This window comes from Hippichthys cyanospilos, chromosome 16 (genome assembly GCF_059441005.1).
Source record: "Hippichthys cyanospilos isolate Australia breed blue-spotted pipefish chromosome 16, RoL_Hcya_1.0, whole genome shotgun sequence".
Classification (NCBI taxonomy): Eukaryota; Metazoa; Chordata; class Actinopteri; order Syngnathiformes; family Syngnathidae; genus Hippichthys; species Hippichthys cyanospilos.
The window spans coordinates 856535-873743 of record NC_142384.1 but is presented as its reverse complement, the minus strand read 5'-3'; the positions used below and the strand labels follow the sequence as shown (position 1 = coordinate 873743).

At 38.8% G+C, this 17209-nt stretch overlaps 1 protein-coding gene and 1 long non-coding RNA gene across 14 annotated transcripts in view; one reads left to right on the top strand and one right to left on the bottom strand.

Annotated features, from left to right (window-relative positions):
* Nucleotides 1–8735, bottom strand: part of glyr1 (glyoxylate reductase 1 homolog (Arabidopsis)) — a 91901-nt gene extending 83166 nt beyond the window's left edge. For 5 of the 9 annotated variants that reach the window (XR_015868118.1, XR_015868119.1, XM_088436336.1 and 2 more), the window contains exons 1-4: nucleotides 8109–8534; nucleotides 6617–6653; nucleotides 6423–6502; nucleotides 6195–6333 (exon numbers count right to left, since the gene is read on the bottom strand). Coding sequence is in view for 7 of the 9 variants with exons in the window: in XM_088436336.1 (XP_088292462.1) it covers nucleotides 6195–6333; nucleotides 6423–6502; nucleotides 6617–6653; nucleotides 8109–8308 (456 nt within the window). In the remaining 2 variants the exon portion in view is untranslated. Of the gene's footprint in view, nucleotides 1–6194; nucleotides 6334–6422; nucleotides 6503–6616; nucleotides 6654–7832; nucleotides 7954–8108; nucleotides 8535–8587 lie in introns of those variants that run through there. The other 4 variants (XM_088436340.1, XM_088436334.1, XM_088436338.1 and 1 more) reach the window with 4 other exon arrangements.
* Nucleotides 8736–8923: 188 nt separating this feature from the next.
* Nucleotides 8924–17209, top strand: part of LOC148410108 (uncharacterized) — a 67398-nt gene continuing 59112 nt past the window's right edge. For 2 of the 5 annotated variants that reach the window (XR_015868105.1, XR_015868102.1), the window contains exon 1: nucleotides 8927–9127. This is a non-coding gene — a long non-coding RNA (uncharacterized LOC148410108). Of the gene's footprint in view, nucleotides 9128–17209 lie in introns of all 5 variants that reach the window. The other 3 variants (XR_015868101.1, XR_015868103.1, XR_015868104.1) reach the window with 3 other exon arrangements.

Sequence of the window (17209 nt, the reverse complement as noted above, 5' to 3'; positions counted from 1 at the left end):
ACGGTGCGCCATTTAATCTGGTGCGCCTTATAAGGATCAAATAATGTGCCAACTGCATAAACTATAGTTTATGCCCAAAAAAATCCAGTTCAAACCGACCTGGCCCGAGGGTATTAAAGCCAACACGGCCCAGCATGATTAATTAACTTGATTTGCAGGCCCTTAATTGATTTGAGGACTTGAGTGTGTGGCCCCATACTCATGATTGTCGTTTGAATTTCCCTGACTTTCGTTTATTCGTAACTTCTTTGTGCTCCTCATCGTAATAGCGGGTCAAAAATATATAATGTATGCAGAGGAAAAAATGTAAAAGACGGCGACACAGGTTCACCTGCGCTTGGCTCCCCAATCACACCGTTGCATCTTTTTAGTTGAATTTCCCTGACTTTCATTTATTCATAACTTCTTTGTGCTCTATATCGAAATAGCGGGTCAAAAATATATAATGCACGCAGAGGAAAAAATTAAAAAGACGGCGGCGCCACGCCTTCACCCGAGCTTGGCTCCTCACTCATACCGTTGCATGTTTCTCGTTTAAATTTCCCTGACTTTCGTTTATTTGTAACTTCTTTGTGCTCCATAAAAAATAGCGGGTTGAAAATATTTAATGCATGCCGAGGAAAAAACTAAAAAGACAGCGGCCCCTGGCCTTCACCGGCGCTTGGCCCCTCACTCATACCGTTGCATGTTTGTCGTGTAAATTTCCACGACTTTGGTTTATTCGTAACTTCTTTGTGCTCCATAATGAAATAGCTAGACAAAAATATATAATGCATGCCGAGGGGAAAATCAAAAGGATTGCGGCACCGCGTTCACGAGTGCATGGCTTGATCTGGATCTATAATGTGCTCTGCGGCTCCTGTTTAGTAGTTAAATAGCAATTACCAATAACGCATTCTCTGTTTGATCTGATTTTTTTTTAATAACAAATATTTCTTTGTATAATATCCATACAACGCTTATATTGTATGAATAAAGTTTATATTCTATTAATAAAGTTTGATAACTTTGCTGATTGTTTTTAATACATTCCCTTTTGTGAAGCACCATCTAGTGGCTGCATAACGCAACTCTATCTAGTGGATGCATAATGGAACCCCAGGCAGTACTATGGTTTCAACTCTATGTGGTTAACTCTACGGTAGTTTAACAGTTCATACGTTTGTGCTTGATGTTTGTTTTTTTGGCGCCGCTTCTGGCCGCTGTTGATATTACATAGTGAGCAGCAGCAGCAGCAGCAACCCCCCCCCCTGTCCGCAATAAAAAATCTAAAGCGTTGACCGGTCCACGGTGATAAAAAGGTTGGGGATCGATAAAAACACGATGAAGCAAAAATTAAGTGCACATGTATCACCAAAAGATACAAAATACACTGTCATTTCACAGGAAATTACAGTTCGAAAACATTATGTGGAAAAACTGTTGCCCAAATGAAAAATATTAATAGTTTTCAGCACATTTATGACAAACAAGAGATGAAAACGAGCAGCTAAATTGAGATTTTGGGCAACGCATGAAATGTGTGTCAGTATATCGGGAGCATTATCAGTCAGTTGTAAAATACTCTGTTCTCACTCGCCTGTGTCTCTGCGTACGCGCATGATTTTAGCAATGGCAGACGTAATTTCAAATCAACGTGCGTCGACCGGAAACGTTTTTAAATGGGAGTTGCTAAACAATTGTTTTACATGAGACAATTGCAGCCTGCAGCGGAGGGCTTTTTATTGATGTGACTCATAATCTTTGGCTGCCTCAGCCAATTGCTACTTTGATGCTACTTTCATGGAGCATATCGGATATTGTTCGAAGTAGGACGTGAGCAGTCCATCGAGCAAACGTGCGGGTCAAGAAGGCAAACCAATCAAACCTTTCCCACGTACAAACAAACGAAGGTTTTCTGCTTTCGAAATCGAGACTGACAGAACAAGGGGGAAAATAGACATGAACTGACATAATCCTCATTGATTAATACACACAGCAGTTGAACGATAGATTTGAAATAAACTACTATAACCTGATGGTAGTGAATTTCAAAACAGTTGTTTCAAAAAATGACAAAGTTAAGCGTGCAGCCAACACGTTATTTTAATACACACGCACACACAAAATTTTGGGGTGTCACTGAGGTGTCATTTTCTTATTTATTCTGTTCACAGGTGTCATTATTCTTGAAATGAATTTGTTCCTATAAATAAAACTGTTTATATCATAGACGGTTATTTACCAAAAAATATTTTTAAATTATTTATTTTAGAGCCGTAATACCGACTGATATTTTTACCGACTTATATATTATGCCATGCCTACTCACAGACATTCAAAACAAATCAGTGAAGTTACAATTGTGACTGATAATTCTCCTGATATGCATAGAGATTTTGTCTTAGAGAGTATGTCTCCAAACGGTCATCTTTATTCAGGTCTTCTGCGGATATTTCCAACGCGATTTCTCTGGCGCTTCCTTCGAGTCCCAGAGCCATCGCGAGTGCTTGCTTCTTCTTATCCAACTCCGTAACCAGTCTCCAAATGCTGACTTCATTTTTCCAGCACTCATATGGCCAGGTTTCGTTGAATTTGGGTGGTACTTTATAATTGGAAACCATCCTCTGCTACCATTGAAAGGATTGGAAACTGCACACATAGTCTTCTTAACGATTCGTTTATTTCACCATTACTCAATTCCCGCTCATCAAAAACCAAACAGTCTCATAAGTCCTCGCGACAACACACAACATGTATAATAATAACACAATGTGCTATGCTACATTTGATTGCAGAAGTATTACAATCAACTGAGACGATTTTCCCTTTAATTCCAAGAGGGTTATGATGTAAAATGCTAGCTTATGTAAATACAAAATTTGTATATAACTTTCATTAAAGAACAATAATCTTCATAAAAGAATGGGGGGTTGCGGCTATTTATTTTTAGGCAATATCGACGAGCCTTAATAGTTTGATGTATGGATTAGGCATGGGGCGTGATACAAATTCCATGAGAATGAGATATGACAAGATTTTTCCAAAAATTAAAAAAAATAAATAAATAATAATTGCATTACAATCTTTCCAATTTCAAAATGATTTTTTTTTTATTGAGCAGACAGCAATAAATTAAAGTTGTCCATATGCTGCTGCAATAACAAATGAAGCAGCAGAGTTGAACATCAACAAAATAAATTTTTTAAATAAAAACTTTTCACACGCTGCTTCAAGAAAAGTTGCAGCTGAACTCTTTTATAGTTGAACATGAAAAAAAATGACATTATGTTTAAAGTGCCAAACATTAAACTAAAAAATTAAAAACATTAATGCAAATACTGGAGTAACTACAATAATGAGTAAATACAATTGTGATTTCACTTCAGGGCACCTCAACAAGCCATACGGGCTGATTTGTGTGTGGGTGTGGCTTCTCGAAAACAGAGAAATATGGCACAACTACCAGTTAGACATTCAAACCAACCAAACTTAACTTGTACCACTGAGCTCGCTAGCTTAGCGAAGCAGGAGCTAATGCTAACGTTTGTTCATAAGCACGTTTCCATTTGGAAACAAATTAAAATAACTCTCACATGGGTGACAACTCACCTCTCACAGGCGTGAACACACAAACACAGCTTTGACTTCAAACAAACGTGTCGGTGGATAATAAATCTTAAGTGACACGGAGCTGCGTAAAACTATCTCTAATACACACCGAACGCGAACAAGGCAAAAAATCGGACAGTTTTGTATTGTAGTCAATGGAGTCTGCACGACAGAGTGCAATGGCGCGTCGGGAGCTGCGTAAAACTATCTCTAATGCACACCGAACGCGAACAAGGCAAAAAAGCAGACAGTTTTGTATTGTAGTCAATGGAGTCCGCACGACAGAGTGCGATGGCGCGTCGGGTGATGCGATGGACGCGAATGGAACGACGCGAATCACCGCGCGACATCGCGCGAAGCCGCGCGGCACGAAATTTCACCTGTGGTGTGAAGTTACTTTTTTTTTTTTTTTTTTTTTTTTACTTTTTCCAAGTCGCGACAGCCAATCAACTTCGGGAACATTCAATGTCTCACGCAGGGGGCAGGAATGAATCATGGCGGCCGCTTTGCGGTCACCGGGAGCTAACCAACTCTTTACATCCCAGAAAAGTGAAAGTTCTCAGCAATGCTCTTCTTTCCGGATCGACCGTAAAGTGCACAGCAAGCTTGCTCCCCTCCCCTTCTCCTATTGCAACACAAAGCACCACAGCGACAGAAAGCCCCGCAAATGAACGTAGCGACACGAATTTTCGTTCGGTGTGAACGTAGCATAGAGCACTCAACTGGCTTGTAGAATGGTGGATGGGGAATTTTGGATAACTAGTATGAGCAGCATTTACTTCCTTTTGTTGAACTGTGGTTAATGTGCCACGATAGTGACAGTGCATCATTGACAGCACTGTAAGTAGCACAGTATCAGCCACTTGATAGCAATGTTAATGAAACTTTTTTTTCCCCCAGACAGGTACTGTATTGCCGAAAAAACGAGGGACACACAATGTAAAAAAATAAAAAAATAAAAAATAAAAATAAAAAAAAATAAAGGTGCTGTAGGGGAAAACATTATCCCAGAAAAATTAAAGTTCTCAGAGGAGCTCTCGTTTATGGATCCACTGTAAAGTGCACAACAAGCTCACCCCCCACCCCTCGCACGAACGTGCAACAAGCTAAATGCCAGCAATTAACACTCGGCGACCGAAAGCCCAACGAATCAGAGTAGCGACGCGTATATTCCCCTGCCCACAGAGAACACAAGACATAGCTGGCCGAACATTGCCTGCTGAGCATTTCAACCTAAGTTAGGGGTGCACGATTACTCGAATTTTAAACACGATCATGATATTGGTTGCCACGATTAATTAAGATGAAAATCGGCGATATTTGTATTTAAAAAATTGCCTACCAGTTCATGTCAAATCAAGCACTTTGTCATTCAACCACCAGGGGACACACGGTTAAGACATCACTAAGCTTAAGAAATAGCAAGCGAGTAAATCCTGCAAGAACTTCCGCAGCTTGGTTTATGCTTAACGCGTCAAAATGACATCTTTTCGGCAACCACACCAGTTCGCACGGTGTCCACCCTGGCCAGATTTTCCACAACGCATACCTTCTGGAATTTCAGTACCACGTGGAAGCGCCGGCAAGCAAGTACACTGAGGCGAGTACTCTGATTTATTAAAAAAATAAATCAAATAACAATTTTAAATAAGCTTGGAAGAATTTCGATCGTTTGAATCTACTAGCCGGCGAGATTCCACGGGTCTTCTTTCACGCGTCAAGAGTGGGACACGAAGACAACGCTGAAGTTGGTTTCAATGGCACTCCAGAGAGATCAGGATTGAATTCCACCCTAAAAGCTTTTAGATGACAATGTTTACCACATGTTTGCAAGCCAAATGCCTCTGCTTTTTTCAGCCCCTAGTATACCGTACTAGCTGTGAAATGAGACCCATTTTGGAAAATCCGATTACAATTTTGAATAAATTGGGTTTGAAATGATCAAAAACGACATTTTGACTGCTAAGTTTATACTCTGAGTGCTTATGGTACTTTTGTACTGTTTTTTTTTCTTGCAAAAAAAACTTAAAAGGCTATTGTAGGTGTTCTTACAGATATGTTGTAGTATTTGCTTGGTTCTACTGTAAGTAGGCTTATTTTTTTCCCATGGTCTGCACTCACCAAGTTTTTGCCATAATTATTATTTAGGTTATTTTAGTTTATTATGATTATTTTTACAAATCAAGCCTTGGTTATACAGTATATATTGCTTGTTTATAAACAGTGCAATAAATAGACAAGTTTGACCAAACATGATGAATAATCATGATTAATAATTGTGATCGCAGCATTGACCAATGTTATCGTGATTATTATTTTGTCCATACCCGTGCAGCCCTAACATAAGTCTTTCTCGTTTTCAATTGATAGCGGACTGCAAGAAACGGTTGGGTGCATACTACCTCCTACTGTACGAGAGTGTAGCACTAAAGTCGATCTATCAGCCTAGTTGCCCTCCATTGCACGTCTGGCTCAATAAGCATATCATCCCAAAAAGTGAAAAGGAAATCAATCTCATGGCATGTCTGACCAAGAAATCTCATAAAGTTCAATCTCGTCAGGCCTCATCCCTGGTATGGATGAATGGATGACAAGTCCCTCACCTGTTCTTTCCCCTTTGATTTTTTGAGGAAGTCTTCCACTGCATCAACTGCCTGCTGGAAACGCTTGCCTTTATTTATCTTGATCATTTCCTCTTTGTGAGCATGGTAGGGCTTCAGCTGCTCCACTTTGATCCAAGCACTGAAAAAGAGATGTGATGTGGATTCTTATTTGTTTAAGACTGATTTGTTTGTAAAGTTGGAATATACAGTATACCAATATATACTTACTGGTCTTCGGTTCCAAAGAATTTCACAAAATGGCATTTTTTGCCTCTTGGTTTTTTCAGATCCTTGGGTGGGCTTACAATCTAAATTGATAATAAATAAACATATGTATTAAGGACCAAACGACACATCCATCTAATAATCCATTCATCATTTGTTTTCATTGAAGCCATATATTTGGTATTTTTATCATTTACCTTTCCTGGCCATGGCGGATAACGGCCGAGTTTACCCCTGAAATCAAACAACCGTTTAGCCACATAGCAAGTAGAGAGTACAAAAAGTACTGCAGAATTATAGCATTGAAATAAAATGTTTGATTTAGATCAACATGTGGCTTTAAATACAGTCACTACTAAAATCAAAAGATATTTCTGAAATTATAATCATCACTGAAACAAGGTACAATCAGTGAATCTAAACTGGTGCTTGTTTACAAATATTTAATTAAACCTTTATATATTAATAGATAACTAATGATATGTTCATTTAAATTAGGTGACTGTGGTGTTTGTTTGGAATAACACTCAAATGGTTTAATGGATAACATTCAAAAATATTTTTAAAACAATTCTAAACAATCTGCATCAACACTTTTGATAATTTACTACGCACATAAAAAAACAAAGGGGAAAAAACAGAGCTACAAGTGAAATAAACACAAACCAAGTATTAGATGTTAGCAATTGTATATGGGGTTACGATTTAGAGATAAAACGACTGGGTGGGAAAATGCTTTAGTGGTTTATGTTTGTTTATTGCATTGCTGAATAGGCCAGCAATTGTGGTGGATCTTTCACGACGAGAAACGCAAAAATGACTAATTATCAGGCCAGCGTTAGGAAGAACTTGGTATGCATACCCACTAACAAAAAAATACATGGGGTCAAAAGAAACTAAGGTAAACATGAGCAAAACATTAGATGTTCCGGATCGAGCAAATGGAATGATAAGAGCATTTTCAGAGATAACACCCCTGCTAACCTACATTTCCGCTTCAGCAACAGTGCTACCAAAGCCTGTCTCCAGAGAGGAAAATTGCACAACAGCTGCAAAATCAACTTCGGCCGTTTCAAACACACGGCAGTGAACTACGTGTTCAAAGTAGAATCCACAAACCCGTATTTACCTTAAAACCGCAGACACATACAAACACAACTATATTACCTGACCATCTGCTAGTTTTTTCGCTAACGTTAGCAAGGCGCTAGCAATGAATGTTGAGTCAGCTTGGCTCTCGATTTGTTTCGAGTTGTCCATCAACGAACCAACAAACAAAAACTATAGCCTTTAAAATTAGTTAATGCTTAGCCATTTTTAAATGTAAAAATACACGAATTAAAACGAAATAGACCAACGTAGAGACCACATCAAGTTAAACTGGTACGCTTTAACATTTCACGAATTTCTCACCACACAAGGTCTCCGATTCTCAAATGCACTGTCGCCATCTTGCAACTGTAATAAAACGTCGCAACGAATGACAGGAAAAGACAACGCTTCACACACCCACTAATCACGAAGCAAACCCGCCTTTCCCATCGACACAGTGCCCACTATTGGCTGAGACGCAATAGCAACCTTGTTTTCCGGTGGACGGGGTCAGGTGCACAAATAAAAGTACAATATATTCATGTAAATATTGTACAATGTTTCTATCATTTGATATAATAAAAAATTTGTGCTTACCATAACCAGGGATGGTAAAAGTCCTCAGAAAGCCCGAAGAAAAAAAATCGCTTACATTGAATTGTCCGTTTTGTATGAAAAGTTTTAGTGCCATTTAATGCTACTGAATATGAATGAAGATGACTTGGTACAACAAAAATTATATTATTTCCTTGGATTGCCTCCATTCGCGCTTCAGCAATGCATATGCACTTATCCATCTAACCATTTATCCATCAATCCCACTCTTTAGGATCAGGGACTGTAGTTAGCCAATAACAAGGTATCTATAAAATAAACAACTATTCAAAAATATTGTAATGAGATTGTAATAAGAATGCACTTAACCGTCAGCGTGGCTCCAACACTTGTATTTTCAACCAGTGCAATGTGATAATGAACCCCTAGAACGAGCTGCTGTTGGTTAAAACTCACGCCAACTCTAACTAACTTGAAAACAAGCCAGTTCCCCTTTCATGCTCGTCCCTTCGCCATCCTACCTCACGTGACCTCCCAACAACAGTGACTCCTCCTCTTCAATTCGCAACAGAACAAGAATACATGGGCATTACAATATTTTTGAAATGTTGGTAGAAGTCGCTGAATAAAATCCATGCTGGTGAAGAGAAAACATGCAAATACGAAGGAAGGGTGGAAGGCTGGACCTCGGATTTAAACGCACCAAGCGTGGACCTAGGGGCGGGGCCACAGGGGCCGAGGCTCCGCCTGCAATCTGATTGGCCCTGAAGTGCCCCTGTTCTGTCAATCAACGAGCAAGCACAATAATCTGATAATTCGATGAACACTGCTGCAGTTCCACCCCCAAACTGTTGGTGGCAAGTGCTATGTTGCCTCAATACAGTTGAATAGAAGAAGAAATAGACATGTGGCGAGGTGTTCGAGCGTTCACTCCCTTCTCAAACATCTTTGTGGTGGGCAGCAAGTAAGGATTGCGTTTCCATTCTGGTCTTTAATCTTTAATTTGCTGGTCAAGTAGCGACGACATTGAAATTCAAACTACATGGCGACTTTGTTCTTTGGTGAGTCAAATGTTCTTGCTGATTGTGTTGTACTGTAAAGTTTAGCCTTTTTTTCCCCTAATACTTCTAATAAGCGAGCTAAATTGGGTTTGTTATTCAATATTCGCTTGACATTCGGTGGGGACCGTCTGCAAATTACACGTTTCAGTGTGAAAAAATCGTCACTAAAAAAATCAATAAAATAATCTTTTACCATTGTTTTTGCTGTTAGGGCATTATAAATATGACCCACTACAGCAAAAAGAAAGATAAAAACAAATTTTATTAATTTTTAGTTAAAAATTTTTATTTTTTTAATTATGTACCATGTCTATACAGTAGGCCCCCGGTTTACGAACCCCGTTTTACGTATTTTTCATTTTACGATGTGGACCGCAGTGTTTTTTGTCCCCCTCTTACGCAAAAAACTTTCGTCTTACGAACCATCCAACATGCCGGTCAGTGTGTCCGCACTATTTTTTTTCGCTTTGCTGCATTAACAAAAACAACTTTTCTTGCATGTCACGGAATTGCTGATATGCTATTGGTCGATTAAGGCAGTCACGGAGATGCTATTGGCCGGCGTCACGTCAATCACAGAAATGCCGATATGCTATTGGCCGAACTCATCTTGCTTGATGGCATGAGCTGGTTGGTGTGTTGTGAAGACTTTGCAAACTTTTATCTGTTAGACATGGCTTCTAAAATTGCAAGTGGCGGTAAAGGAAGAAGTAAGAGGATGATGACAATAGAAACGAAGCAGGAGATAATAAATAAATACGAAGGAGGCGCACGCATAGTTAACCTTGGTAGTGAGTATGGCCGTAACCGCTCAACAATCGGTAAAATTCTCAAGAACAAGGAAACCATCAAAGCAAGCAAGTGTTCTAAGGGCATGACTTTCCTTGCCAGGGGACAGACCTCGGTCAACAACAAAATGGAGAGGCTTCTTCTATTATGGATTAAAGAGAAGGAAATTGCCGGTGATTTGTTCTTGTTTAAAAATAGGTTCTCGTTTAAAAATAAGTTATCGTTTTAAAAAGTTCGCGTTTAAACAAAAAAAGGTTCTCGTTTGAAAAAAGTTCTCGTTTAAGAAAAAAAAAAAATCTGCGGGTTCGTGTCTGCTCCCCTCCGCCTCCACCCACCACCAGCTCAAGTCACGTCGCCGCAAAGGTAAATGTCATTTTTTCCTTTGTATATTTATGTTATTTAATTTAACTGTACAGTAGATTATGTTACTAATTTTTAATATCTGTATAAAGTCGTGATGTTTTTACCTAAGGTTTTTGCACGCATTCACTAATTAACATAGGTTTGGATTGCCCGTCATACGGCGAATTTGAGTTATGAGCCTAGCCGCTGAACGGAATAAGGTCGTAACACGGGGGCCCACTGTATAAAGTATTTAAAAAAAAAAAAAAAAAAAACTCCTGTAGTAGTTATAGCATTAACAGTATGACCTACTACAGCAAAAAGAAAGATAAAAAGTAATTTCATTGATTTGTAGTGAATATTTTCACTTTTTAATTACATATAAAGTATATTTTCACAATAATCTCACCTGTAGTAGTTAGAGCATTAACAGTATGACCTTTTACAGCAAAAAGAAAGATAAAAAGTTATTAGGGCCCGAGCAGCTACCGCTGCGAGAGCCCTCTTGTTTTTCTCCAGATTATTAGGGCCCGAGCAGCTACCGCTGCGAGAGCCCTCTTGTTTTTCTCCAGATTATTATTATTATTATTATTATTATTATTATTATTATTAGGGCCCGAGCAGCTACCGCTGCGAGAGCCCTCTTGTTTTTCTCCAGATTATTATTATTATTATTATTATTATTATTATTATTATTATTATTATTATTATTTACTGTGCAGCGCTTTTCCAATTTTGAGGGCCTAAACATGCACGAAAAGTCACCAAAATTTGCACATTTGTCGGGCCCGGTGAAAAATTGGATAATTTTGTGTTTCCCAAAACAATGCAAAAAAAATGGCTCTGCAGCGCCACCTAAGGTTGAAAAAGTGCACCTGGTCCCGGCCCGTTTGACCTAGAGCTACGAAAATTTTTAGGCATATGTAGGACCTAGAGACCTACAAAAAAGTCAGCGCGAGCCATGTGCTCAGATGTACAGAAAAAGAGTTATGATTTTTTGAATGTGCATTTTTGGCCCATTTTTGCACGTTTGCAGGTCCCAAACTGCTCTTTGTTTCTCCTAAACGCTTTACTCAATCACCTTCAAATTTGCTGTGGTCAATTTTCACACATAGGGGCACAAGTGGGCAAAATTTGGTGCAGATCCGCTGACATATGTGATAGGGGCGTGGCTTCAAATTATGTGTTCAATTTTTCCTTCGCCAAGAGTGACATAAACCTTAATAACTTTGATGTACTAGCTTAAAAAAATCTAAAACTTCATAGACACATGGAAACTTATGTCTTTAACACCTTTAAAAAAAGTTTTTTTAAATACCTACTAGCGCCGCCTAGTGGTTGATTAAAATGTCATTTTTTACACTTTCATGTATTGTGCTCAGTCTTTTTGAGTAAAACAAATGAAAATTGGTCAGAATATCATTAAGACATGGAATATTAAGGTTTTAAAATTTTACGACTTTTCGATAATGGGCGTAGTCTGCACACCACCTCAAAGTCAGATGACTCGCCAAAACGAAAAAAGTGGCTGAAATTGGCCCCAAAATGGCCTTATGAGTGGAAAATAGCCTCTCACTCCCGGCCCGTTTGACCTAAAGCTATAAAAATTTGTAGCCTTATGTAGGACCTCGAGCCCTACAAAAAAGTCAGCGCGAGCCATATGCTCAGATGTACAGAAAGAGAGTTATGAATTTTTGAATGTGCACTTTTGGCCCGTTTTTGCTCATTTGCAGGTCCCGAACTGCTCCTTTTTTCTCCTGAACGCTTGACCCGATCAACTTTAAATTTGCTGTGATGTTTTATCTGACTGTGAGGCACAATTGTTCAAATTTTTGTGATGATCCGCCATCAAATATGTTGGGGGCGGGGCTTCATATTATGCCTTTGATGATTACTTTGCCACATGTGAAACAAACCTTTATAACTCAGCTTTCTAAGCTTGGAAAAATCTGAAACTTCACAGACACATGAAGACTTAAGCCCTTAACACAAGTGTTTAAAAAAATCTTCAATTGCTTATAAGGCCATCTAGTGGCTAACAAAAATCTCAGTCTGATGTCTCGCCAAAACGAACAAAGTTGCTGTTTTTGGTCCCAGATGGTCTTATCTTTTCTAAACTTCATATATTTGATGGGATTCCAATGCTGAATACACCTATCAACGTATTTTTTGTTATAGTGCCAGCGCCACCTAGTGGCAGCCAAAAATATAGCACTTTTTAAACGTTTTTAAGTGTTTAGCTGAGCCCTTTGAAGTAATAACGCTGAAATTTAGTCTGACAAGCCTCTAGACAGCCCTGCTGACCTCCACCAAATTTTACGAAGTTTCGATAATGGGCGTGGTCTCTATGACCATTTTCATTCCGAAGCTTTATCTGTCCAGTAAAAGTTGCTGTAATTTGACCCAGATGATCTGATCTTCTCACAATTTCACACATTGGATAAAAATATTCTCCTGAACATATCGACAAAAATATATTCCAGTTTAAAGCTAGCGCCACCTAGTGGCTGCAAAAAATGTCATTAGTCGAAATATTACAGTCAATCCTGTTTGGTTTGACCTACAGCTATGAAACTTTGTAGGCAAATGAAGGACTGCAAGACCTACAAAAAAGTCAATAGAAGTGATGTGCTAGGATGTACAGAAAAATTGTTATGAATTTTTTTAATTAAAGTTTTATCCCATTCTTAGACATTAGCTGGTCTCTAACTAGTGCCTTTTTCTCTTAAACGATTCACCCCATTACCTTCAACTTTGGCATGAATCATTATCTAACTGAGGGGCACACATAGTCCAAATATCGTGAAGATCTCTTGATATAAAAGATGGGGGCGGAGCTTCAATTTATGTTTAATATTTCCTTCGCCAAGAGTGACAAAAATATTAATAACTCAGCTATGACAGCTTCAAACCATCTGAAAGTTTCCTGGGCCTTTAAAAGTAATGCAATAATACAGCTATGTGATAAACTTTCAAATCATTTACAGCGCCACCCAGTGGCGGACAAAAATCTCATTTTTTATACTTTTATGTACTCTGAAATGCCTGTTTGACTAAATGAACTAAAATATGGTCAGAAAAGCTATGACACATTGGAACATTAAGGTTCTCAACTTTTATGACTTTTCATTAAAGGGCGTTGCCTCTATGCCAACTCAAAGTCTGATGTCTCGCGAAAACGGTAAAAGTTGCTGTAATTGGACCTAGACGATCTGATATTTTTAAAACTTCGTATATGGGATGGGAGTCCAATGTGAAACACACCTACAAGCCTATTTTTTATCATAGTACGAGCGCCACCTAGTGGCAGCAAAAAAAATAGCAAATCCTTAACGTTTTTATGTACTCTGCTGAGGCCCTTGAAGTGATATCCCTTAAATGTTTTCTGAAAAGCCAGTGGCCATGCCTTATGCCCTCCACAAATGAGTACGATGTTTCCACAGTGGGTGTGGCCTATACGGCATTGAAAGTCACAAAACTGTAACAATAAAAGCTGCAGTAACTCTACCCAAATTGTCCCACCTTGTCTAAATTTTAAATATTTTGTAAGAGTCCTGCACTGAAGTCATCTACAACTAAGTTTTCATCGTTCATACTCCTTGTTCATACTCCGACCTGTTCATACCCCAACGTGCACAGGTCTGCGAGGGCCCTTTATAGCTGCTTGCAGCTCTAGTTATTATTATTATTATTTACTGTGCAGCGCTTTTCCATTTTTGAGGGCCTAAACATGCACGAAAAGTCACCAAAATTTGCACATTTGTCGGGCCCGGTGAAAAATTGGATATTTTTGTGTTTCCCAAAACAATGCAAAAACAATGGCTCTGCAGCGCCACCTAAGGTCGAAAAAGTGCACCTGGTCCCGGCCCGTTTGACCTAGAGCTACGCAAATTTTTAGGCATATGTAGGACCTAGAGACCTACAAAAAAGTCAGCGCGAGCCATGTGCTCAAATGTACAGAAAAAGAGTTATGAATTTTTGAATGTGCATTTTTGGCCCATTTTTGCACGTTTGCAGGTCCCAAACTGCTCCTTGTTTCTCCTAAACGCTTTACTCAATCACCTTCAAATTTGCTGTGGTCCATATTCACACGTAGGGGCACAAGTGGGCAAAATTTGGTGCAGATCTGCTGGCATATATGATAGGGGCGTGGCTTCAAATTATGTGTTCAATTTTTCCTTCGCCAAGAGGGACAAAAACCTTAATAACTTTGATGTACTAGCTTAAAAAAATCTAAAACTTCATAGACACATGGAAACTTATGTCTTTAACACCTTTCAAAAACGTTTTTTTAAATACCTACTAGCGCCGCCTAGTGGTTGATTAAAATGTCATTTTTTACACTTTCATGTATTGTGCTCAGTCTGTTTGAGTAAAACAAATGAAAATTGGTCAGAATATCAATAAGACATGGAATATTAAGGTTTTAAAATTTTACGACTTTTCGATAATGGGCGTAGTCTGCACGCCACCTCAAAGTCAGATGACTCGCCAAAACGAAAAAAGTGGCTGTAATTGGCCCCAAAATGGCCTTATGAGTGGAAAATAGCCTCTCACTCCCGGCCCGTTTGACCTAGAGCTCCAAAAATTTGTAGTCTTATGTAGGACCTCGAGCCCTACAAAAAAGTCAGCGCGGGCCATATGCTCAGATGTACAGAAAGAGAGTTATGAATTTTTGAATGTGCACTTTTGGCCCGTTTTTGCTCATTTGCAGGTCCCGAACTGCTCCTTTTTTCTCCCAAACGCTTGACCCGATCGACTTCAAATTTGCTGTGATGTTTTATCTGACTGTCAGGCACAATTGTTCAAATTTTCGGGATGATCCGCCATCAAATATGTTGGGGGCGGGGCTTCATATTATGCCTTTGATGATTACTTTGCCACATGTGAAACAAACCTTTATAACTCAGCTTTACAAGCTTAGAAAAATCTGAAACTTCACATACACATGAAGACTTAAGCCCTTAACACAAGTGTTTAAAAAAATCTTCAATTGCTTATAAGGCCATCTAGTGGTAAACAAAAATGTCAGTCTGATGTCTCGCCAAAACGAACAAAGTTGCTGTGTTTGGTCCCAGATGGTCTTATTTTTTCTAAACTTCATATATTTGATGGGTTTCCAATGCGGAATACACCTATCAACGTATTTTTTGTTATAGTGCGAGCGCCACCTAGTGGCAGCCAAAAATATAGCATTTTTTAAACGTTTTTATGTGTTTAGCTGAGCCCTTTGATGTAATATTGCTGAAATTAAGTCTGCAAAGCCTCTAGACAGCTCTGCTGACCTCCACCAAATTTTACGAAGTTTCGATAATGGGCGTGGTCTCTACGACCATTTTCATTCCGAAGCTTTATCTGTCCAGTAAAAGTTGCTGTAATTTGACCCAGATGATCTGATCTTCTCACAATTTCACACATTGGATGATAATATTCTTCTGAACATATCGACACAAATATATTCCAGTTTAAAGCTAGCGCCACCTAGTGGCTGCAAAAAATGTCATTAGTCGAAAGATTACAGTCAATCCTGTTTGGTTTGACCTACAGCTATGAAACTTTGTAGGCAAATGAAGGACTGCAAGACCTACAAAAAAGTCAATAGAAGTGATGTGCTAAGATGTACAGAAAAATTGTTATGAATTTTTTTAATGTGCAGTTTTGTCCCATTCTTAGACATTAGCTCGTCTCAAACTAGTGCCTTTTTCTCTTAAACGATTCACCCCATTACCTTCAACTTTGGCATGAATCATTATCCAACTGAGGGGCACACATAGGCCAAATATCGTGAAGATCTCTTGACATAAAAGATGGGGGCGGAGCTTCAAATTATGTTTAATATTTCCTTCGCCAAGAGTGACAAAAATATTATTAACTCAGCTATGACAGCTTCAAACCATCTGAAACTTTCCTGGGCCTTTAAAAGTAATGCAATAATACAGCTATGTGATAAACTTTCAAATCATTTACAGCGCCACCCAGTGGCGGACAAAAATCTCATTTTTTATACTTTTATGTACTCTGAAATGCCTGTTTGACTAAATGACCTCAAAAATGGTCAGAAAAGCTATGACACATTGGAACATTAAGGTTCTCAACTTTTATGACTTTTCATTAAAGGGCGTGGCCTCTATGCCAACTCAAAATCCGATGTCTCGCGAAAACGGTAAAAGTTGCTGTAATTGGACCTAGACGATCATATATTTTTAAAAATTCATATATGGGATGGGAGTCCAATGTGAAACACACCTACAGGCCTATTTTTTAATCATAGTACGAGCGCCACCTAGTGGCAGCAAAAAATATAGCAATTCCTTAATGTTTTTATGTACTCTGCTGAGCCCCTTGAAGTGACATCCCTTAAATGTTTTTTGAAAAGCCAGTGGCCATGCCTTATGCCCTCCGCAAATCAGTACGATGTTTCGACAGTGAATGTGGCCTATATCGCATTGAAAGTCACAAAATTGGAACAATAAAAGCTGCAGTAACTCCACCCACATTGTCCCACCTTGTCTAAATTTTACATATTTGGTAAGAGTCCTGCACTGAAGTCATCTACAACTACTTTTTCATCGTTCATAGTCCTTGTTCATACCCCGACCTGTTAATACCCCAACGTGCACAGGTCTGCGAGGGCCCTTTATAGCTGCTTGCAGCTCTAGTTATTATTATTATTAGGGCCCGAGCAGCTACCGCTGCGAGAGCCCTCTTGTTTTTCTCCAGATTATTATTCTTATTAGGGCCCGAGCAGCTACCGCTGCGAGAGCCCTCTTGTTTTTCTCCAGATTATTATTATTATTATTATTATTATTATTATTATTATTATTATTATTATTATTTACTGTGCAGCGCTTTTCCATTTTTGAGGGCCTAAACATGCACGAAAAGTCACCAAAATTTGCACATTTGTCGGGCCCGGTGAAAAATTGGATATTTTTGTGTTTCCCAAAACAA